Source organism: Hemicordylus capensis, chromosome 1, assembly GCF_027244095.1.
Source record: "Hemicordylus capensis ecotype Gifberg chromosome 1, rHemCap1.1.pri, whole genome shotgun sequence".
NCBI lineage: Eukaryota > Metazoa > Chordata > Lepidosauria > Squamata > Cordylidae > Hemicordylus > Hemicordylus capensis.
In genome coordinates, this window is record NC_069657.1 from 143,071,749 (window position 1) to 143,094,449 (window position 22,701).

Sequence of the window (22,701 nt, forward strand, 5' to 3'; positions counted from 1 at the left end):
AGCATATTTCTGTCCAATTTCTCTGTCCCACATACTTGAATCCTTATTACCCCATACTTAAAAAACATCATGCTCCTTCTCTTCAGCTCCAGCCTCATACTGTCTCTTGGAATACTACCAGAAACTAATTAAAAGAGTCAGGAGCATTCATACTGTGGCGCACTCAGTACAAGCTGGATGTGTTTCTGAATTAAAAACTATGGGGAATGGTTGTGATTTAGATTCTCTGCCCACATATTACTGCTCCATGGCCCTCACCAAATATACCTTGTTCCTGAAGCCTAAGATCTTTTAAGAAATTGAGTACTCTCATCATAAAGACAGAGGGAGAGGAATTAAGAATGCTAGCATATATCTGATGTCTTCTGATTTTCAGCACCTATCAAGTGGTAACCTCAGTGATTTTCTTCTTCCCAGCAGTGGGTCATCATCCCAACCTGAAAAGATTCAAAGAGTGTTTTGCCAGTAAAATTCCACAGTTTGATAATAGGTGCTCCATATACAATCACGTACACAGTTGATGAGCACATACCTGATAAGACAAGGCTGCTGTCTCTTCCTGTTCAACAATTTGAGCACATTTTTGAGCTTCTCAGAATGTGACTTGCTGGAGGAAAGAGCCCTTCAGCCTTGAAGAGAGGAAGTTCAGGTCGAGAGAGGAACTGAAAAAGTCTGTCTAAACCCCTTTCCCACTCACTCACCATCTTGCTCATTTCCTCTTCGGCTTCTTCACCCAACAAACCCAATCCCTAAACCGGGGGAGAGAAGACCCTTTGCAAATAGGCAATGGATGATTTAGGTAAGCAACTTTCTTACTCTAACAAGGCCTGAACATATGGAAGCGATGGTTTTTTTATCTCCGTGCAGGCAACACAGGACACTTCATTCTGGTGAGTTGTTGGAGAGAGCACAGAACGTGTTGAGGAGATGAAGAAACCCAGCAAGCATCTATTGCTGGGCTCACAAAAGATTTCCTGACAGCATCTCTGTGCCTTTAACAACTGCAGAACAGGCACCAAATGCAGCTTTCCCCACAACAGGAAAACGCTGCAAGTGTCCAAATTCTGCCTGCCATGCAACTATTAAAAGCAGGCAGACATTATTTGGGTGAAACTGGGTAACTTTATTTGGGTCACTCATGGTCAGGATAGATGAATTCAAGCTAGAACAGATTCAAAGAGCAACTCGAATAATTGGAGGAGTGAAAGAAGTTACCTCTTGAGCAGAAATGGAAGAAACCTTCCCTCAGTTGCGGGGTGGGGGGACCATAGAAATGCTTAGCAAATAAGACAGGTGATATAGCAGAGGGTGGAAGGCTATTTAAGGGAGGCTAAAAGTGCAAAAAATAATGGACTGGAAAACAAAAGAAGGGGGTTAATTATTAGAGGCGTAGTTAATTTTCTAGATGTAGCCAGACCAATGTTAGATGGCTATGTTGCCTCTGTTATGATTCCACCAGGGCTGCCGATGCAGGAGGTGGGGGAGAACAAAGTGGCGGGGAGAACAGATCCTCCTGCACTGGGCACAGAGGCAGCAAAGGGCCTAGCAGGTGAGATGACGCCCACCTGCCTGTGCCTGCTGTCGCTGCTGCAAGGAGGCCACTGACATGCTGACCTTGAGCATTTCCATGTAGACACTCTTGCCCAGCTCTCTACTGGCTTCAGCACATTTCCTTTGCATGGGACTTTTACACACAGCAGGCTTTACTGTGAGTTTCCTGGGAGGCTTTACTGCGAACTCAAAGTGGTCTCAAAAAAACAATGCAAATAATGATTATTTTTTCACCCCGTTCCTAAATCAGACTACACTAAGTGGAAAAACCCAAATTGCGTGTGAAATGCTCCCTACTCGCAGGGACTTCAGGGGAAATCTGGCCGAGATGTGAACACACCCCCTCCATTCTGGACTCCAAAAACTTTGAGAAACACTGATCTAGGTTAGGCTGGGAGGCATGTATGCTACTCCATCCCACCAACTATCCCTGAACTGTTTTATTTTAAATAATTGTTAGATGTTTATACTGCCTTTCATTAAACAATCTCAAGGAAGTTTTACAAAACATTCACAACAATATAAAACAGTTACAGAATAAAAACATTAAATTGGAATATAAAAATTCAAATCTAATTAAAAGTGTTTTTTTTACAAAAAACAAAAAACCACCATATTTGGGGATAGTGGTCAGCTATGTGGAGTATTTGTTAAGCTGGGTGGGGGGAGCAGACAGACAGCACTAATCCTGCCCAGAGAATCTCCTCAATCTCTGTCTCGATATCGTCTCTATTAATATGTATTAATGCTATTAATATGTAGATGTTTAAACACATGGGGGCCAAAGCTGAACCTTGTGGAACCCTGGTAGCTAATTCTTGCAGAGAACAATAGTCTCCCAGCACCACCTTCTGGAACCTGCCCCTCAGGAAGGACCAGAGCCACCAACTGGTGTCCCTGGTGCTCTACCCAGAAAGGTGGTCCAGAAGAATGCCATTTTCAGTGATACAGAAAGAAAGCTGCTGAGAGGTTCAAGAGAAATAACAGAGTTGAAACTGACAAGCCAGAATACAGGGCTGGTATCACTGATGAAACAGTGTAGGTTCGGGGGTTAGGGTTTGTAGGCAGCACGGATATAGAAGCCTTCAGAAATGGAAATGAAGTTATTCTCTAACTCACAAAAGGTCATCAGGTTGCCACCTAACCCGAGTTCTACAGATCAAACCAGATCAAACAGATCTCTTGGCCAGAAGCCTGGAGAATTGATTGCATATAGAACTGGAGAGTATAATGTCAGCAAACCATTTTTCCATGCAGAACAGAACGGCCACAAATAGTCATGAAGTTAGTTGTGGTTAGCTGAACAAGCAAGCCTTGAACTGCTTCTAGGAAACTGACTGGCAGAAGGAAATGGCTTGATTGCATGTCATCACTGTATCACTGGCAGTTCACACATACCTCCTTTTTGTGGTATTGTTTGGGATCGACATGCCATTTGTTTTTTTTCTAGCTATGTTGGAGCCCCATGGTAGGGGAGATGAGAGGTAACAACCTGTCTTTTCCACAGATGGAGACTTTCTTTGTGGTTCTCACCTCTCTGATTATGGTCAGCTTATTTTGTGAAGGCTCAAGCCATAAGATTTCATAACTGCATCTTTAAAAGTGAAAACTGTGGCATACACCTGCTTGCAAAGGCGCCCAGAAAAGCAACAGGAACAAGTAGAAATTATGAAGGATGCAATTGATGCTTGTATGCAAATCCACCCCGCCCACCCACCCCTGCGACCTGGGTTCCCTGTAACACCGATTCCCAGATGTTGTTGATTACAACTCCTACAATACCTAGCCAAAGGCCATTGTAGCTGGGGATGCTGGGAATTGTAGTCAACAACATCTGGGAATCCCTGTTACAAGGAACCTGGGTGGGAGGGGGGGCAGACAAGCATTAATTGCATCTTGTGGGGGGGGGAGTTAATGTGAGATAGACCCTGGACAGTGCCAGTCTTAGGGTAAATAGCAATTTGAGTAAGGAGTACCCACCCCAATGGTTCATATATCAGGGTTGCCCCCCTTCTATCCCTCCCCAGCTCACCACAGATAGTACACTAAACAAACTGCAAGCCACCAAGGGTGATTGCTCAGCTCACCCACCCCAAGGCTAGCCCTGATTCTGGGCAGCAAATGTACGGACAAATGCCAGAGAAGAAGGTGACTTGCATGGCCCAAGGATGGCTGCGAGGCAATTGCATAGACACCTTGTAGTAAAGGAAGATGTAAAGTAGAGAGTACATACTGACATTCCCCTTCTGCCTTACCTCATCCCTTCAGCTCAGGGCAAGAGGCAATTATTTTAAAATTAGAAATATTATTTAAAGTTTGGACAAAAGCATGCCACTAAAATATCCCTGTGGAGTAGATAGAGCAGTCGGCCTGTAGCCTTCAAGACAGCATTAGCTCAAAACCCAAATAACTAGCGCCTCTGGCTCTGAGGACTGCATGGAAGAGATCTCGGAATAGACCTGGGGCATTGCCCAGAGGCACCCCCCTGCCCGGAGCTCCTAGACAAATTGGCTGACATCCAGGCTAACGGCGCCCTAGTGCAAGGATGTTGGGCTAACTGGTTCAGCCAAGCCAAGGGCTTGCAGTCCAGCCTAGGCTTGCACCAGTGCCACAGGGTGAGCCTGCACAAACTGTTGCTCCCCTCCGGCTGTGAATCTCATCCTCAATCCACACACATGTTGCAGGGAAGGATGCAAAGCTCTCAGTGATCTGAGCTGCAGAAGTGGAGTGGAGCACTTACACTAGAAGACCAAGAGCGCCAAGGGGCTGAGCAACTCTGAGCATCGTCCGCTCAACGACATGACCTTCTCGTGTCGCGGGGGTGCATGTTTGTCCACTGCACTTGTGCAGCATTAGCCTGGAGGTCAGCCACTGCTTGGTATTTTCTAGGAAAGGGCTGTAACTAAATGGCAGCTGGGAGTGATAAGAGTTGCAATTCAACCACAACTCTGGAGAGCCAGGTTTGCTCAGCCCTGCTCTGGGATGTGGAGGGTTAAATGGCGGCGGGTGCCTATCATCCAGTCAAAGCACAACATCTTCCCTCATGGCTTCCAGTGGGCTAGAGCAGGGCTTCCCAGCCTCACGTCTGCAGGTACTGTTGGGCAACAACCCTCATCATCTCCAGCCACAAGGGCCAAAGGCCATTGCTGGGCTCTGTAGTCTGGCAACATCTGGGGACCCAAGGCTGGGAAACTCTGGGCTAGAGTTTGCTCTCTTCTTCCATTGAAGTCAATTAGGTTTTAAAATGTTTGACTGGATGGCACCCTTTATGTAGGATGTGTCATATCCATGCTCACACTTGGGATCTTGATAATAGAGATCCTATATTTGTGTAGCCTCCTTTATCTCACAGTCTTGGCACACTCTCTAAAAAAGCCAGTTTGGGATTTCCAGTTCTTAGTCATACTTGTCTTACAGAGCAGTGTGCCCTCCTGCCCTTTATGAGGTATACCCACTCTGGGATACCCAGTATAATCAAGGAATAGGTAAAGCAATTCACCCCTTTTTTGCCCCCCTCCTTCAGGGGGAGGGGCATGGAGGGCTTTCCCTCACCCCTGTGCTTGGAGCAGCCTGCAATGCCAAGGGCCTTTCCCGCCACTTTGGCTTACTCCAACATGGATGATCAGAAGGACCAGCAATTTATTTGATAAAGGCAATGGAACCCTGTTGCCAAAGTACTCACAATCAGATGGGATGTCTCAAAGAGCAGGGTAGAAACAAAATTGGGGTGGGACAAAGGGAACAATAGGATTCAAAACATAATGGTCTTCTTCAGATGCTTTGCTGGCAGAACTGGAACAAACTTCAGCAAGTTTGGATGTGAGTGACCCAGAACCCAAAAAGGTTTCCTTTCTTCTGGACCGTGACAGCAAGGGGAAACCAGAGGCGGCAGCGGCAGCGGCAGCAGAGTCCAGAGCCATCCAGAACAAGAAACCAATTCCTCAAGCCAAAACGGTATTTTCCTTCGGCTGTCTATTTCTTTAGCATATTGAAGGTTATGGGAGGCAGAGGGTCCTCAAGATGAATTATGTGCAAATTTGTTCTGGTCCTTGGTCATCCAAGGCTACTGATGCAGGATAATTTCCAGTATTGGAAAGCAGCACCCAATAGCTGACATCCAGATTAATGCAGTACTGGTACTATGGAGAAAGGGGTGGTTTCATCATTCTTCTCTTGACTTTGAAGCCCACTGTTGCTGCCAAAAACATGTCCCTGCGGGTTGTGCAGCCCTCAGGGACATATTTTGAGCAGGCACAGTAGGCTTCTGTAATGAACGGCCTGCCCTCCCTCTAAAGAGATAACAGGAAGTTAAACCTTGTCTAGACTGACAAGGACTAGGGCAGCCCACTAGGGTGGACTCCAGGGCAGCCAATCAGTACACAAGGTGGGTGGGACCTTGAAAGTGGTTGCTGGAAATTCTGGGGACAAGAAGGGAGGTCTTTGTTGGAGAGAAGTGCAGCCATGCAGAAAGGCTTAGTGAGGGGCAATGGACTTTTGCTCCCTCATGGTTGAAGGCAGCATGGAGGTTTCTCTCATGGAATAACTCTGTAGATTCTTGAAAGAAAGGCTTGCATGAAGCTTGATTCTCATCAGGAATTGGGTGAGTTCAAGGAAAAGGGAATTCAGCATAGGGAACAGTTTGTTTAGTCAGACTGTGTGTTAGGAACTTACATTTCTTTGTATGTGTGTGCTTTTGCATATTCCTGATACTGTTCTATTATTGTTTGCCTGCAACGTAATTGAAATAAGTAACACTAGCCTATGCTCAACACACCTAGGGCATTGCAATAGCTTCTGTAAACATTTAAGCATGCATAAAGACAACCTATTTTTGTAACTTCCTAAGTATTTTTAACTGTTTCTAAAAGCTGAGACAGCCTCAGATGGAACCAGTCTGTAACAATTGAAAAAACTCTGTAATCATTTAAGCGTTCTTAAATGCAACCTATTATTGAAGCTTGAGACAACCTATTTTTGTAGCCTTTTGAATAAAAGTTTTCTTTTTCTGTTTTTCTGGTTTGTTTGTTTTTTACTTTTTACAACCCTCTCAGAGTGAGTTTTTAACTCAGTAGAAGAAGGGGGATTTCTCCAGTGCAAACACATCCTCAGGAGCAGAGCAGCTATAGGTTTTCCTCATCCTGTGTAAGCATACACATGCAAGGTTTTTTGGTATTTGTCCAATATCCAGTTACAGAGGGACCTTGGATTACAGCACCCAATCCACTGGTCTGGTTCTCTGTAAGTTTTAGGGTGCTTGGTGGCATTTTGAATCTATTGGTAATACAGAATAGTTTGATAGTTTTGTGAAACTATAATACATATAGTTTTATGAGCCCACTCAGGCAGCTCACCAGGGATGATTCAGCATTTTCCCCGATCATGTGAGCTGCTCTGAGACAAAAGCTTTAATCTGCTACAGCTTCAGAGCAAAGGGGAGATCTGATGAGAATTGCCCCATCCCCACCCAAGCACCAGCACAGCATTAGCAATGCAAGTCCTGAATTAGTCTAGATGTCATCCACTGTCTGCCCAAAACCATGCTGCTTTCCTATACTGGTTATTATCCTGAATCAATTAATTAAGTTTCTAACTGAGATGCACCATCAGAAATGGTGAGCTGCTCCTGCTTCTCTTGCTGCATTAGTCTGGATGCCAGCTAATGTTCTTACCTATCAGTCCATCCATTTAGATAAGAACATTGGCTGACATGATAAGGAAAATCAAAGTAGTCCCATTGAAATTAAAAGGACCAGTTAGGTATTGCCTAAATTGTCCTTTTAATTCCAACTGGATTACCTTGAGCAATTTTCCTCATCGTGTCAGCCATTGTCTCCCCCAAAAGACTTGCATGAATAGGACACTTTTCTATGAAACCCTCTCAAAGCAGCATACAAGTAAAAGTCTGAAATGGTCAAACCAGTAAAACAAAAAAAAAAAATTAAAAGTAAAACAACAAACATTAACAACTCTATGTGCATTCTCAGGTGCAACCACCACACGGCACACAGCACCATGAAGATGATGATCCTGCAGATATTTACAGGTAAATGCTACAGAAGGAACACAAAGTAGAGCTTTTGTCACACTGCCCCTGTGTTTTCTGAATGAAGTCTTCTGCAGACCTCAAGCAAATATGTATGACTTGTTATCTGTTGCTGTTTTATATTGATGGATGGATGGACGGATGGATTCATTTAGTATTAAGGCAAGGGCTATTAGACATGGTCACTGATTCCCACATTTAAAATACAAGCATATTGCAATTCTCAAGTAATATTATTCCATCTTAGAATGTGCAAGATTTATGTCATAGAGCATGCCAGCAGGAAGTGCCTAGAACACAAAACAGAAAAGCATGACTTTAAAAAAACCCCATACTGTTTCCAGTCACGAGGGGACCGAGATATTTCAACCCTTCGTTCTTCTGATGTGGTGTTTTGTTTTTATTCTGCAGCTGCAAGGTTCATTGCCTCTCCGACTAAAGGTAGTTTATTGTTGCCAAGTCAGTGGACTATTTCTCAGATGTAAACAAGCATATTTTCAGATTCTAATTCTGTTTTGTCGTGTCCAGTTCAGGAGCAACCATATATTGCCTTGGGCAATAAGTCAGTTTTGCTGAAAATATTTAGATGATACTATTATTTATAATAGTTTTGCTGTTGAAGTAAGTCTGAATATGAAAGACATAGAAGGATGAAACATATTAAGAAAAGCTTCTACAAACGTAACCCATATAAAGCTTGCTTCAGTAGCAGGTAGGCCAAGCTCACAACTGCAGCTGATATAATGACCCAAAGGAGGGGTAAAACACAGAATTGGGTCAGCGTGTTTAAGTCAACCGATGACCATCTTTGAAATCAATCATTGGTTCAAGAAGAGGACCAAACCAAAGTTAGCCCTTGTCACCTGTCAGTACTGTAAAGTGACTGAAGCTTTCACATTCCTCAGCCAGGGAATTTCTAAGAATCTGTGTAGTCTTTGTCCATCAGGGAGGCAGGACAGAGGCCAAGTAGCCACTTTGAGGAGTGACTCCTCAAGCTATCTGTCCATCCAATGAAACCAAACACACAGGGCTAGCTTAGTGTGACAAACTGAAACGAGGAGGCTGTTCTCACAACCAGCTTAACCCTGCTTAGGGCAGCGGATCCCTGGTGGATCCCTCCGCTTCCCGCCTACCTAACCCTTTTAACTAACCCAACTGTTAGCCGAGGCTAAAATTGCACTCGTACTCTTACCTCAGCTACCAGAGATATCGTGTGTCTCCTCAGGCTGAGTTCAGCCCGAGGAGCTACAGAGACATAGAGCAGCCGTCTGACAGGGGAATCCCCAATGCAACCCACGTGCCATATGTTGCATTGTGGGATGCCCGGAGGCCAGAACAACAAGTTCCGGCCCCAGATCCCTCTGCCCTGCTCCGTGCAACTCCAAGCTGGGCTGCCCGTGTGGGAGGTGCGCAGAGGATGACCTACTTGGTTGTCTGCAGGGACGACCACTCGTTCCTCCCCACTCTCTCTTGAGCCCTTTCTCACCGATCTTGAGAAAGGGCTCACAATCCCGTAATCTTATCTCTGATATTCTAAAATGACAACCTCTTTCTTGTTCTCTGGGTGTAACCTCTACATTTCTATCAAACTAATAACCATATCTCTTATCTTAAATCTCTTCTTGTTCTAGTTAATAAATTACTTTTTATCATTAGAACTGTCACCATCATCTTTCCTATTCATTTATAACTTTCAGATTTCCCAGTACTAATCTTTTATTTTTTTAAATAAGACATTAAATAGCCTGTCACTCACTGTGATCTTGTGATGGGTGTGCTTCAAAGTCTCAGAAAACTTTGTTAAATTCTAACCTGATTCTGATAGTCTGATTATAACATGCTGGAAATCTGGGCTAATTAGATGTTTGGAACATCCAGTTGAACCTAGAGAGGGGAAAGGCCTGTTGGACGACAAATACACCCCCATAGGTGGGTGGGGATGATCAACAATTCCAGCAAGTGGTATAGGTCCACTTGCAAGAACTCTTTTGTGTGTGTGTGTGTGTGTGGCAAGAATACTTTTTAAAAACTTTGATTTGTCTTCAGTTAAGGTCTATTGATTTTGAATATTGATTTTATCTTATTTATCCATACTGCAGACTGAAATGTCCCAAATCATGGCTCTTTTGCAACTCTAATAGGGACAAATTGATTCCTTTAAGTATAGTATGGGCTTTTTCTATTCTTTTTCAGAACAGGGAACTATGTTGGCATTTTAAACAGCTGGAATACTCTCAAAATAATGTTGCACAGTCTTAAGCCTGATTTTACGTATACCTTGGGCTAGACATTACTCATTCTCTGTTTCCAAGAACCCTTGTGATTCAACCTTTTGCCTTATAGCTACAAGCAGAGTATAAATAATTAAAATAAGCAAAAACAAAAAAATATATATATAATTCTGAATTCCAAGTAGGCATAACCTGTTCTTGGAAAGAACAACCTAGCTTAATTGTCATCCATAAAGCGAGTCGTATGCTAGTACGGAGCCTGGTGAAGGTCTTAAATTGCCTTTAGAAGAATGAATGCCGCCAAGGAAGAGGTGTCAGATCAGATTTGTTACAATTTGATCTTCTTCCTATTGTCAGAACACCTCTTTGGTTCCTGTCAGAACAATCCCTTTATAAGGGCCAAATTAATACAGGAACCAAAATTGTATGTTTGACCTGAATGTGCACTTTGAGCCTAAGGGAAACTTCTGACGCTGCATGTGACAATTTGTCACACTCGCACTAAGCTAATTGTACATGAAGAAGAGGCATCCTGTTGCATGAGATTTGTGCAACATCCCACTGTGTGGGCTGTGACGCTCACACTGAGCTTCTGTTCCAGGGCGTGGTGGAGGCTTGCAAAGTTGTCGTGTAGCTTCTTGTGTGGTGCAGTTCCATTGACTCAGAGGAAACTGCCTTCTGCTGTGTCAGACTGTTGGTTCATCCAGTTCAGAAATGTCTGCACTGATTGGCAGCAGCTCTCCATGGTTTCAGAAAGAGTTTCTTCACCCTTCCTGGGGGGGGGGTGAGTGAATTTGGGGCTTTCTGCATGGAAAGCATGTACTCTGAGCTCCACCCCTCCCCAATCCATGCACCTGAGACCAAGTGAAGATATAGGGACTTGCTTGCTTGCTTGCTTGCTTGCAGCACAGTCTGAGGTAAGTTCCTGAGGCCAATCAGGGTCAGTGAGTAGTGGAGATTGGGCTTTGTGACATGCAGAAGGGGTTAAGGATGGGAGCTGGGAACATAGTTCTTGCTAGGTTTCAAGATTTCCTTTCCCTTCCCCATTCATAAATGTGGCTTTGTCTCCTCCTCTGCAGCAAGGTGCCACCTCCACAGCCACTGATCTCAGCTCCTTCTACCTCAGCTGCTCAACAGCTGGATGACCTCTTGGCTTCTTTGGGAACAATGCAGACCAAGGTGAATCATGGATACACTGGCCCCAAGGACTTCTGTGTTGAAGGAACAGTAAAAACGTCGTGCAGACTGAAAGGCTGGACTGTAGCAAAATGCAAGAGAAAGCACAATATGACATGACTGCATCGATATTACATCATGGGTTTGATATTGCAAATTAGTGGAGAAATGCCATACTCCTACCCAGGGAGCTTACATCATACATAAAAGTAGCATGGTCAGGAGAAAAAAGAAGGGAGAGGGTAGAATTTACTAAAGGTAAAAAGAACTGGCAAAGATTGTGAGGGGACAGGAGAAGATGAAGGATGCCTAGGCCTGCCTGTCCAGGGGAGTGTCTTAGCAGGCAAGTGCAGTGGGGAAGCACGCAGCTGCTTCCTGTTGGGTCTGGCCACCGGGAGATATGACTGTCAGCAGACAGAAGCTGTTTTGGTCTTTCCTTTGCCTGTGGGACAGAACTCCCCTCCCCCCCAAAAAACTTCTTTGTTCTTTCTTTGCCCTCGTAAATATTTTTCTCAAGTACTGTGACTGTGGAACAGGCAGGGATATGGAGGGTGGGAGCTAGAGAGCATTAGAGGCACTAGGGATTACAGGCCTGGTGTGTGTGTGTGTGTGTGTGTGAGAGAGAGAGAGAGAGAGAGAGAGAGAGAGAGAGAGAGAGGTTCATGTGTAACTCCCTGGGGAGTTCTTTTCCCCAAGGGCCACTGGATGTAGGGCAAGGAATAGTAAATGGGCAAACACGGAACAGGTCTCTGCATAGTGGTTCAGGAAACCTCAAGAAAAGTTTTGCAGAAGCAGTTTTTGAGGGGTTGGGAATTCTCTCTGGTAAGAGATACCCTTCTATTACAGCAGAGTGCACAGAGGCAAAACACAGTGGAGTCTGCCCAGGCATGTGTGTTTGCTGAGAGCAAAAGAAACTTGGAGCCAGTTCATAGTTTCAAATCAATATAAGGAGTCTTTATTGGAGAACTCCATTCTAGATAGGAAAGTGGAGAGATAGAGTCTCTAATCTAGCTAGCTAGCTGGATGCAGAGAAATGCTGTCTGCATCCCTGCACACATGGTGCAGGGAGAGAGGTGAGTGTGTGTGTGTGTGTGTTAGGGAGAAGGGAGGGAGGGAGGAAGGAAGGAAGTCCCTGAAAGTAGAAATCTACATATCAAAGGGATAGTATCAGAACAGTAGAGGGGAGGAATGACCAATGTCCTGACCCCTCTAGCCCTCTGACTCACTAGTCTGTCCCCCTCTGTCATTGAGGCATGAGACAGCGCAGAGTCCTTCACTTCCAACATGAGGGAGGGATTAAAGAGAGAGAGAGAGAGAGAGAGAAGGCCTGACAGATTCCAAAAATGTTTCTTAGAAATATAGGGAATGCCATGAAGAATGACCTGAAGTAAAAATTGGGGGAGGAGTGTACTGAAACATGCAAGTGCTTACAAAGAGCCCAAGGAGCAGCTCCGAAATGGAAAATGAGAGAAAACAAGGGGTAGCGGGATAAAGGATCTTTTTAAACATCACCTGGATCCTGAAAATAAGGTGCATTTTATGCACCTTGTGTTTCAGGAGGGAAAAGGATAAGATATAGTCTCAGGCCTGGTGCTTCTTCCTTTCTGGTATATAGAAACAGCTATGTTTCTAATGGACAGGGGGAGAAGAGGAGAGGAAAGAGAGATTGTGGCAGGTACAGAATGCTGAAAGTTCTCATGCTCAAGTCATTTGCTTTTCTGCAGGTCTCAGATGGGGCGAAAAGTACAGGATTGCCGCCATCAGAGGAATATATTACCATTGGCACTCTGGACAGCATGCTGGAGGGCCTGACTCAGGAGATGCAAGATCTTGGTGTTGCTACTGTGTCGAAGGGTGACTGTGCTTTCTGCCACAAACCCATTGCTGGAAAGGTGAGAAGTGTGGACCATGAAAACAGCTTTTTAGTGGTTCTTGGTCCCACAGGGGTTGCAGTGAACAACTGCCGGTTAGTCACAGGTCAAAACAAATTCCTGCTTTGGGGAGTATTTAGTTTGGCCCCCGGGAGGAAGTCAGGGTTATCTCTTCATGCAAACTGTCCCTATGATATCTGTCACAGACTGCTGAGGGGTTTTGACCTCTCTGTTCAGCGGTGTCTGAACTAAATGGGAGGGAGCCCTCATTAGAAACACGGCCCTTTGAGGACATCTGGTTTCTGTTGCAGACCTTCTACTGGAAAGAAAAGTGTGTCTCTGAACTGAGCTTTCTGTAAAGCCCTTGGGTTTTCTGGTTTCTAGGTAGTTACAGCACTGGGAAAGACGTGGCATCCAGAACATTTCACCTGTGCTCACTGTGGAAAGGAAGTGGGTTCCTCCCCCTTCTTTGAGCGGGACAGCAAGGCCTACTGCCAGGAAGACTACCATCAGCTCTTCACCCCCCGTTGTGCTTACTGTACTGCACCCATCCATGAGGTACGTATTATTGGCCTTGTCTTCTGGCTATCAACTTCCTTTGGAGAAAGTTCCAACAGAGAGCAGGGACAAACCAGGACATAGGTCCACTCTCTGCTCCATTCTGCCTTACCACCTGTCTTTGCACTTTTAATATCACTGTTACAATCCAATAACCTTTTCTTCTTCTTTTTTCAGAAAATTCTAACTGCTATGGACCAGACCTGGCACCCAGAGCATTTCTTTTGTGCTCATTGTGGGAAGGTCTTCGGCAATGATGGTGCGTCCTTTACCTCCCTGAATCCCTGGCCCTTGCCTTGCCTTTGTACGTGCTTGCATGTGCCATACATAACTCTATGAACTTGTCCTGGAACTTGCCATTTCACCCTTTACCTGCCATTTTAGACCATGGCTCTCCTTCCAGCTCTACAAAATCTGCTGGATGGAAATAGTTGTTTCATTAGGTGGTGATTCAGCAGGTGAGTGGAGAGATTAATCCAAGGCCAGCTCTGACATAATGTTATCCCCAGGGCTTTTAATCTCGTGTGTGTGTGTGTGTGTTCATATGCTGTACTAAATATGAGCTGAGGGCATAGCTATATATGGAGACATTTGTAAAACCTGATGCATTCCTATGCTCTTGGCTCAACAGAGTAATAGAGACAACTGTCTGGGGTACAATCTAGTATTTCTAGGTCCCACTGATATCAATGAGGAAGTTGTTCGACTGTCCCATTGAAACCAATGAGGAATGCTTAACTTGGGCTGGCTCATGCCCCTGGTTTTTACATGGACACCAAAGCCTGATCTTAGCCCAGGGGCATAGCTGAAAGCAGGAGCAACACAATCACCTATCCAGGAGCACTAAGCAAACATGCTGAGGTGGCCATAGAGGTGGGGATGGCAGCATCACAACTACTTTGTCAAGATTTGAGGCTGAAAAACATGAATGATTTTTACTTTGCTCACACTGACCTATTATAAGGCACACTGTCAGGCTTATGAGGTGGTGATCCATTTGGTGAGGCGTCCAACACACGATTCTTTCTAACCTCTGCTATATGAGAGACCATTTGATCACTGCTGGCGAAAGCATTGGGAATCTCCCCTGCCAAGCTTACCCATTTGTTCTTGGAGTTACTCTAGTAGCTGTGAAGACCCCTTTCTACTCTCCTTTTCTATGGAGAGGAGAGCTGGTCTTGTAGCAAGGATGACTTGTCCACCCTGGTTGCATCTGAATGGGAGACTTGATGTGTGAGCACTGCAAGATATTCCCCTCAGGGGATGAAGTCGCTCTGGGAAGAGCAGAAGGTTCCAAGTTCCCTCCCTGGCTTCTCCAAGATAGGCCTGAGAGAGATTCCTGCCTGCAACCTTGGAGAAGCCGCTGCCAGTCTGTGAAGACAATACTAGATAGACCAATGATCTGACTCAGTATATGGCAGCTTCCTATGTTCCTATGTACCTGTGGACTTTAGCATCAGTTATTCTTGAAGGCCATCCCGCTCTTTGTCTCCTGGAAATAGGTGTGTGTGTGTGTGTGTGTGTGTGAGAGAGAGAGAGAGAGAGAGAGAGAGAGAGAGAGAGAGAGAGAGGTGTGTATGTGTTTCAGTCTTTGCTAGTGGATGGCATGTCACAGGGACTTATTATTTCCCCTTTTTGCGGATAACTGTTAGAAGAGCATAAACATGCTCATGCCCACCATGGGACTTTGATCCCAGACCGGCACTAATGTGCTCCCAAGAGCCCAGCTCCAGTAATTGGCCCCCCAGTGAATCACGGAGCACTTAGTGGTGAGTTCCTGTCCCCAAACTGCTCATTATAACTAGTGCAGAAAATGTTGTGAGTGAGTTGAGTCCACATCCTCCCTGGTCTCCAAATGAGCTGGCTTCTTATGCCAACTCATGGCAACCGCTCTTTGTCATCAGGGACAATTCCTCATGAGAACTGCTTCCCCCTTTGATTGCTTCATCATGCCAGAAGAAGCAACTTTCAGAGACTTGCACACATTAGCAATAGTTTCATAATCCTTGGTGTGGTGGCTCAGGTTCCAGTGCAGAAAACTGCTTTGTGCAATCATGGGTTGTCCCTCAAGAAAAGTTCTGTCACTGGAGTTCAGCAAAGCTGTGTTGTGACCAACTCATGAATGTTCTAGATTATTCTCTGAATCAATATGAATGAGCCTAGCGACTTAACCAGTGTGAGCAATTTGATCTGCCACAGCAATTACATTTGCTTGGGCGGGGTGTGTGTTTGTGTGTGTGTGTGTGTGTGTGTGTGTGTGTGTGTGTGTGTAAATCTGACTGACTACAACTGGAGTTGTAATAATGAACCTACTTAAGTCCAGAAAAAAATAGATTTGAGCCCAAGTGGACTACTGTTCCAAAGACAAACCAAAAGCCAGGCAGATCACCTTGAGGGATCTTGATCACAGAACTACAAACCATCTTTCTCCTCTTTTATTCTATGCTGATTTTATCTCCTTCCATTTCTCTTTGTCTTTAGAGGTTTGGGACAGGGGAAGCAGGGAGGCTTGGGGAGCAGGGATAATTAACTGCTAAGGAGAGGTAACATAAGCAAAGATAAACAACAGGTGGAAAAAGGCAGGCCATGGTTAACAACATAAGAACAGCCCTGCTGGATCAGGCCCAAGGTCCATCCAGTCCAGCATCTTGTTTCACACAGTGCCCCACTAGATGCCTCTGAGAAGCCCACAGGCAAGAGGTGAGGGCATGCAACTGGTATTTAGCAGCTTGCCTCTGAAGCTGGAAGTGGCCTATAGCCATTGGTAGGACCAACGAACAGTTCTAAGTTCTAAGTTAAACTAAGTGAGCCTACTTTCTGCTTCTTTTAACAGGATGGCTCCTACTTAGGACCCCCTCCCAGAGTACCATGAGCTGTGAATTTGGTTTGTTTCCGACTATAAACACAAGTAATAAAAGGGATGTTGCCTATATTTTGAGTGACCACCATCTTGAAAGAAGATGGTGCATCAGCAGAAAGAAAGAAAGAAAGAAAGAAAGAAAGAAAGAAAGAAAGAAAGAAAGAAAGAAAGAAAGAAAGAAAAGCTCTGTCTCTCTGGTGGGAATGAGGTAGTGGAGTTCTAAGGTGGCAGAGTAGAATGGTGTACTTCTTACTTCAGGTGGAGGGATCATATATTTGAATGCTCCTGTATAGCGGAGGGAGGAGGAACCCTGCAAGAGGAAACTTAGCACCACTGGGAACAAGCTGGGCATGAAGCTTTCTCCCTGCTTAGCTTTTCTTTTCTTTTCTTGCGAGGAGTCTTCTTTTATATGGCAAAGCATTCAGAATGGCATCCCTCACCAGCAGTCTCAAGTAGTGCAATTCACTCTACCACCCCAAGATTCTATTATCTCTTCTGCAGCATGTGTAGCCCAGGGCAGACTTTTACTGTAGGAGATAACATGAAGAATTGCTTTAGATATCTTGATGAAACAGGTTCACATGCCCCTAAAGAATCATTTGACTCAAACCCTGGTGGACCTTAATCAACTGTGATCAGTGTTGAGGTGTGTGATTATTTAGCAAAGCGCAAAAAGAAGCTACCCAGTTACAGAGTAGAGTGCTGAGTTTAGTTGTTGCAATTATTGAAAGAACACGCATGGAGATTGTTGTATAGTCTAAACTAAATAGGTTTATTGGTGAAGTACATTTGAGATAGGAAAGACCTAGTCCTATCTATCAGCTACATAATGGATAGGTAGGGAGAGAGAAGAGCCACCTAATAGTGCAGCGGTAAAGTAACTTGCCTAGGGAGCAAGAGGTTGCTGGTTTGAATCCCCGCTGGTGTGTTTCCCAGACTATGGGAAACACCTCTATTGGGCAGCAGCGATATAGGAAGATGCTAAAGGCTTCATCTCATACTGCGCAGGAGATGGCAATGGTAAACCCCTCCTGTGTGCTACAAAAGAAAGCCACATGGCTTTGTGGTTGCCAGGAGTCGACACCGACTCAACAGCACAACTTTACTTTAGGGAGAGAGAAAGATGTTTCCATCTTCTCTCTAGGAGGAAAGGAAGAGGACTGACTCACTACAGGAAGTACCTGAGGAGTCAAGGCAGGGGTCATAGAGTAGAGGCAAATCAGGGACAGGTAAGGAGACCTTCACTAACTATGTCTACTCCCAATGCCCCTAGTGGTCATTAGGATAGTTGATGCAAAAATTCGATGCACTGGAACTCCATTTCCAACCATTAGTGTCCCTTTTGAGGCTTCCTCTGTGCTTTGCTTCTGTGCTGATGTCTTCCTTTTCTTTGACCTAATTAGTGCAACTTGCTTCACACACTGAGAAATGAGGCTCACAACAGACTCTCCAGGAAACAGAGATGCACAACTTCTGACCCATAGGCTGTGTGCAGCTCACCAACCATTTCTTGTGGCTTGCCAGATGTTTGCCAGACCCAATTTTGCCAGTCCTAAGCAGGTAGCTATAAGAGGAAGTCTATCAAAGCCCTGCTAGGTTCTGATAGGTGGCTGGTGCACCTGTTTGGCTTGGTGGGTCACAAGTTTTACAGGCTTGCTAAAGAAAAACACAGAAGCAATTTTGCACTTCTCATGGAAACTCTCTTCTTATGGCTCTCTTCTTATGGCACACCTTCATTTATTGCCACTAGAGACTTATTAATTGGTGTCTCACATAGGACTGCTGTGTGTGCAAAGGGCATGTAACAGGTATGCATTAATAGCTATCATAGAAGATTTGGGTGCAATAGATGTTGCTTTGGTGCCAAGCGTTTTTGCAGGTGCCACATTGAATTCGTTTGAGATGTCACGGTACAATAAGAATACCTTCCCTTCATCTTCTCTAAGTAGAGAGAGCTATTATATCTTTAATTTCACATGCTGCACTATGGGTGAAAAAATCCATAGTTACCTTCTCAAACTTGTCTCCACAGGTTTCCATGAGAAGAATGGGAAGCCATACTGTCGGAAGGATTTCCTGGCCATTTTTTCTCCCAAGTGCAGAAGCTGTGACCGGCCTGTGATGGACCAGTATCTGTCAGCACTGAATGCTGTCTGGCACCCTGAGTGCTTTGTGTGTGGAGTAAGTATACAGAATAGGCCATGGCTGTTTGAGACCATGATGGATAGCTGGACTGAAAATGTACACAGTCCATCCAATCTTATTGAAGAAGTTGGTGATGGGGACAGGAATTATGCAGCCACAAAAGTGCCTGCATTAAGGGGGAGCTGCATCTTAAGGAATCTATTTGAGGTGGGCTATAATCTGGCCAAATTTCAGCAATGTTTGATGAAACGTTGTAAAGTTATAGTAGTCTATTATTTTTCCTTTGTACCGCAGCCTACTTGCTGTTTACAGCTCAATTTTTCCTGAGCCAAATCTCCTTTTGTCCATTTAGACAATGTCATAAATTCCAGAATTATAGAACTGAAATAGGACTTTCCTGCATACATTTAGGTTACTTAAATCTCTTTGACTTCAACAGGATTTAAGTGACCTAGCTGTGGGCAGAATTGCAGTCTTTGTGGCATGAAATCCCTCAAACTGAAAACTGTTGAAGTGATATTTAATAAAATGTTAATTGCAAAGTTCAGCTTAAAAATGAATTGTGAAAATCTTAATTTCAAAATTCAAATATTAGTTTTGACACTTTAGCTTTGATAAAACGGTTAGATACTCTGCAACCCACACTGAATTGGCAGCTGTCTAAAAGCTAATCAGATATTATCTAAAGCATGGATGCTGTGCTTCACACACTAGATAATGTTTGGTTAGGGCTACAGTTTCACATCAAAAAAGACAATATAAGATTTCCATTTTAAAATCCAAAATTCAGGTGTGTGTGTTTGTTTTTTTAATATAAGTTTCCACTTACAAAAATAATTCATCTCCAAACTGAGAACTTGTTACTGGAATTTTAAAATACAATTCAAATTTGAAATGTCCAAATTTGAATTCAATGAATATTTGATCAAACAAATCAAAATCTTGAATGTTCAGGACTTATTTCAAATAGCAGCTGGCTGGTTGTGGTCTTGAAAACTGTCCTGGCCTAGTGCAGGACAATGAATTGCTTGTCCATATGTCAGCCTCAGGAATGTTTTGGTGCCCTGACACAGTCTTCCTCTGCTTTCAGGACTGTATGTGCAGCTTTGCCAATGGCTCCTTCTTCGAATTGGACGGCCGTCCATATTGTGAGCTTCACTTCCACTATCGTCAGGGGACTGTGTGCCATGGTTGTGGGAAGCCCATTGTTGGGCGCTGTGTCAGTGCTATGGGACACAAGTTCCATCCAGAGCACTTTGTCTGTGCCTTTTGCCTTACCCAACTGCACAACGGCATCTTTCAAGAGCAAAATGACAAGGCCTTTTGTCACTCTTGTTTTAGCAAGCTTTTTGTTTGACTGGCAAATGTGAGGAAATTTCAAGGCTTCCCAAGAACTATACTCGAAGGACAATAAGGGAAAGACAGATGTCCTGAAAGGGATTACAGCTTCAATCCTATGCACCTTTATTAGGGAGAAGGTTCCACTGGAAATACTTACTGCCAAGTAAATGAGCATAGGATTAGATGGTAAGAACTGCAGGGACCAAAAATATTGCTTAGTCTCCACTACCATAAATTCAGTAGCCTGCTTCAGAAAACCCAGAGAGGTGGTAACGACTAATACCAGGGAGGGCGAGTTGCGAGGAAGGCAGGGTGCAACTTACCTTCCCCCAGACAATCAATCATGCCCTTAACCCGGCTGCTGGGATCGTGCCAGGACACAGAGACAGGCGCCTAGAGAACCCATCTATCAGGGGAATCGCCCAACAAGCACGGTGCCTTGTGAGATATTCAGAGGCTGGGAAAATGAGTCTGGGCTTCTGTTTATCCACACGGCTGGGAGCAGCACAGATAATCCAGCAGTGCAGACTGTGTTGGGTGTGTGGCTTGTGCACTGAAGGCACAACTATCTATCATCTGGGGGAAGGTAGGTTGCACCCTGCCCTCCCCCCCACACCCGCCCTCTCCATCCCGGTATTGGTCATGAGAACGACCTCTAGATTTCACTGTACTTCACTAAATTTCAAATAACTCTGCCAGCTTATACCAGCTGAGCAGAGGCATGTCTAGGGAAAATAGCGCCTAGGGCAAGCACTGAAATTGCGCCCCCTGGCCAAACATCTGACACCCATCTTTCAGATAACTTTACCATAATATCAGCTCAAAAATACAAGTCAAGCTTGTTAACCTTTTAATATTTCAAAAACTATTCAGTAGCAGACGTAGCCAGACCAAAAAATGCTGGAAAACTACAAATTTCAGTATGCTGGGGCTCATGAAATACCCAAATACTATGTGGAGGTGTACTTGGAAAACTAAACAGAAGTGCCTGTCTAATTCTCTACTATGCATTGTAGCATCACTATTACATAAGTTTTAAAAATAAATGGAGAATTTGACTTTTCCCAGATACTCTGAAAATAATTAAAGGATATGCAGAGTAAACTGTGTCACTGCTTGGAATATATTCTAGTATTTCATAAAGACAGTTAAAATGAGAGAAAGAGAGCAAGAAACTCCCAGTGGGGCTTAATACTAAGGACTTCACACTGATTCAAAGACAAACTTACTATTAATAGCCACATTATTAAGACATCACATTGAACTCACTTATCACAAGAAGCAAAATAAGAGCAAATGAATACAATCCTAGCTCATAAGCTTCAGCTCAGTATTCACAAGCCCTGATTCTCTGCACATAGTGCCAATCTGAATATGTGTACAGTGACGTATATTATATTAAATTTTTAAAAAACAATTTTTTACCTGTAGCCCCTCGGGGGGCTTCCTAAAGGCCATGAGGGGGTCTGCAAAGGTTCCCCCTCCCCCCACTGGCCTTAAGGGCCTCACAGGGACCATTTGAGCATGTGCGGTGGCCATTTAATTTTTTTTTAATGGCCGCTGAAAACAAAATGGCTGCCACACATGCTCAAATGGCCTCTGCGAGGCCTGGCATGGCCATTTGAGCATGCATGATGGCCATTTTGTTTTTGGTGGCCATTTTTAAATTTTTTTAATTTAAAAAAATGTCACCCCCCTTCAAGTGGCGCCCGGGGCACTTGCCCTACCTGCCCCACCCTAGACATGCCCCTGCAGCTGAGGATCTAATCCAATATCTTACCTAAGACAATCAAAGTATCTGGTTCCATCATATATCCCATATGTATAGCTTCTAAGGTCAACTGAATAATACCTAGAGGTATAAGCTACCCAGGTTTTCCTCCTACCACACAACTGAAAACTGGGAGCATACACAGCTCCCAAACCTGGATAGAACACAGTTTTTGATTGTGTGAATGACCTCCTAATCTCAGAGTCAGCATCATTGGGCAGCTGTCCAGGGCCCTCAGAAGGGCCCACTGCTGATTCCTGAGACCACCTCTGCACACACAGCTTTTGTATGATGGTAGCAGAGATTCTGTCAGGGTCCATCCATGCAGAGAGGGGGCCCATGGAGAGTATTTTGCCAAACCATGGAGGACTCCTTGGAGCCTGCCCTGCCTAACCTTCATTGAAATCTAGATTCTGGGATCACTTCCAGCTGGTGAAATAAAAACATGATTTTTCAATTAATAATGAAAAATATTCATTTCCTGGAAAATGTTGCACTTTTTTGGCAACAAAATTATATATTTTTCAAATTTTATTTTTATTTGTAAACAGGAAATTTTAACGGTATAAACACACTGAATTCTAGTTGCCAAGTATTTTATATTCCTGCAAGAAATAAAAGGGTGTCGCTTCGAAAGAAGCCCATTTAGTTAAAAGTAAGTTTTTCCCATGAACAACTTATCCATATCTGCTTATTCTAGAGCTTTTAATAACTGTTTTTTCACTACCGGAAGAAAACCCTTCCCACCTCCCAATAACAAACAAGCCAGAGTGATTAATGAGGTCCATTATTAACAACAGATTGCAGATTTCGGAGGCATCCTCCATCCAAAAGTTGAATATTATTGTCAGAGCACCATGTTTCCACTTTATTCCCATCATCTGATATAATGACATATCTGGGCTACGCTACTAGTACGTTCAGGCATAACCACCAAACTTGATATAAACCTGCATCATCGATATTGCATTCCCAGCATTCGAAAGTGTCAACCTTGCATATCTAATGTAACCTCTGTGGGATCATATGCCAACAGAACCTTGCACTTCACAAGTTTGCTTCTCTGAATGCTAGGAGCATCAAGGAAAGACCAACTCAGCCATCTCTACTTTGTGAATCTGCTGAATCTCACCCATGCAAGCTGCTTCTTGACA

General features: G+C 44.2%; 1 protein-coding gene across 1 annotated transcript; it reads left to right on the plus strand.

The window, feature by feature from the left end:
* The first annotated feature begins 691 nt into the window (after positions 1 to 691).
* LPXN (leupaxin) lies at positions 692 to 22,195 on the plus strand. Its single transcript, XM_053285237.1, has 9 exons — positions 692 to 799; positions 5,327 to 5,505; positions 7,536 to 7,594; positions 10,905 to 11,004; positions 12,726 to 12,893; positions 13,257 to 13,430; positions 13,608 to 13,689; positions 18,323 to 18,471; positions 19,526 to 22,195. The coding sequence occupies exons 1-9, from the start codon at positions 787 to 789 to the stop codon at positions 19,790 to 19,792; spliced, it is 1,191 nt and encodes a 396-aa protein (XP_053141212.1). The 5' UTR covers positions 692 to 786; the 3' UTR covers positions 19,793 to 22,195.
* The last annotated feature ends 506 nt before the right edge of the window (positions 22,196 to 22,701 follow it).

Bases quoted from the DNA above. Each gene is read 5' to 3' on its own strand.
- LPXN (XM_053285237.1), top strand. The intron at 13,431-13,607 runs GTACGTATTATT...TTCTTTTTTCAG, and splicing joins GTACTGCACCCATCCATGAG to AAAATTCTAACTGCTATGGA. The intron at 18,472-19,525 runs GTAAGTATACAG...CTCTGCTTTCAG, and splicing joins CTGAGTGCTTTGTGTGTGGA to GACTGTATGTGCAGCTTTGC.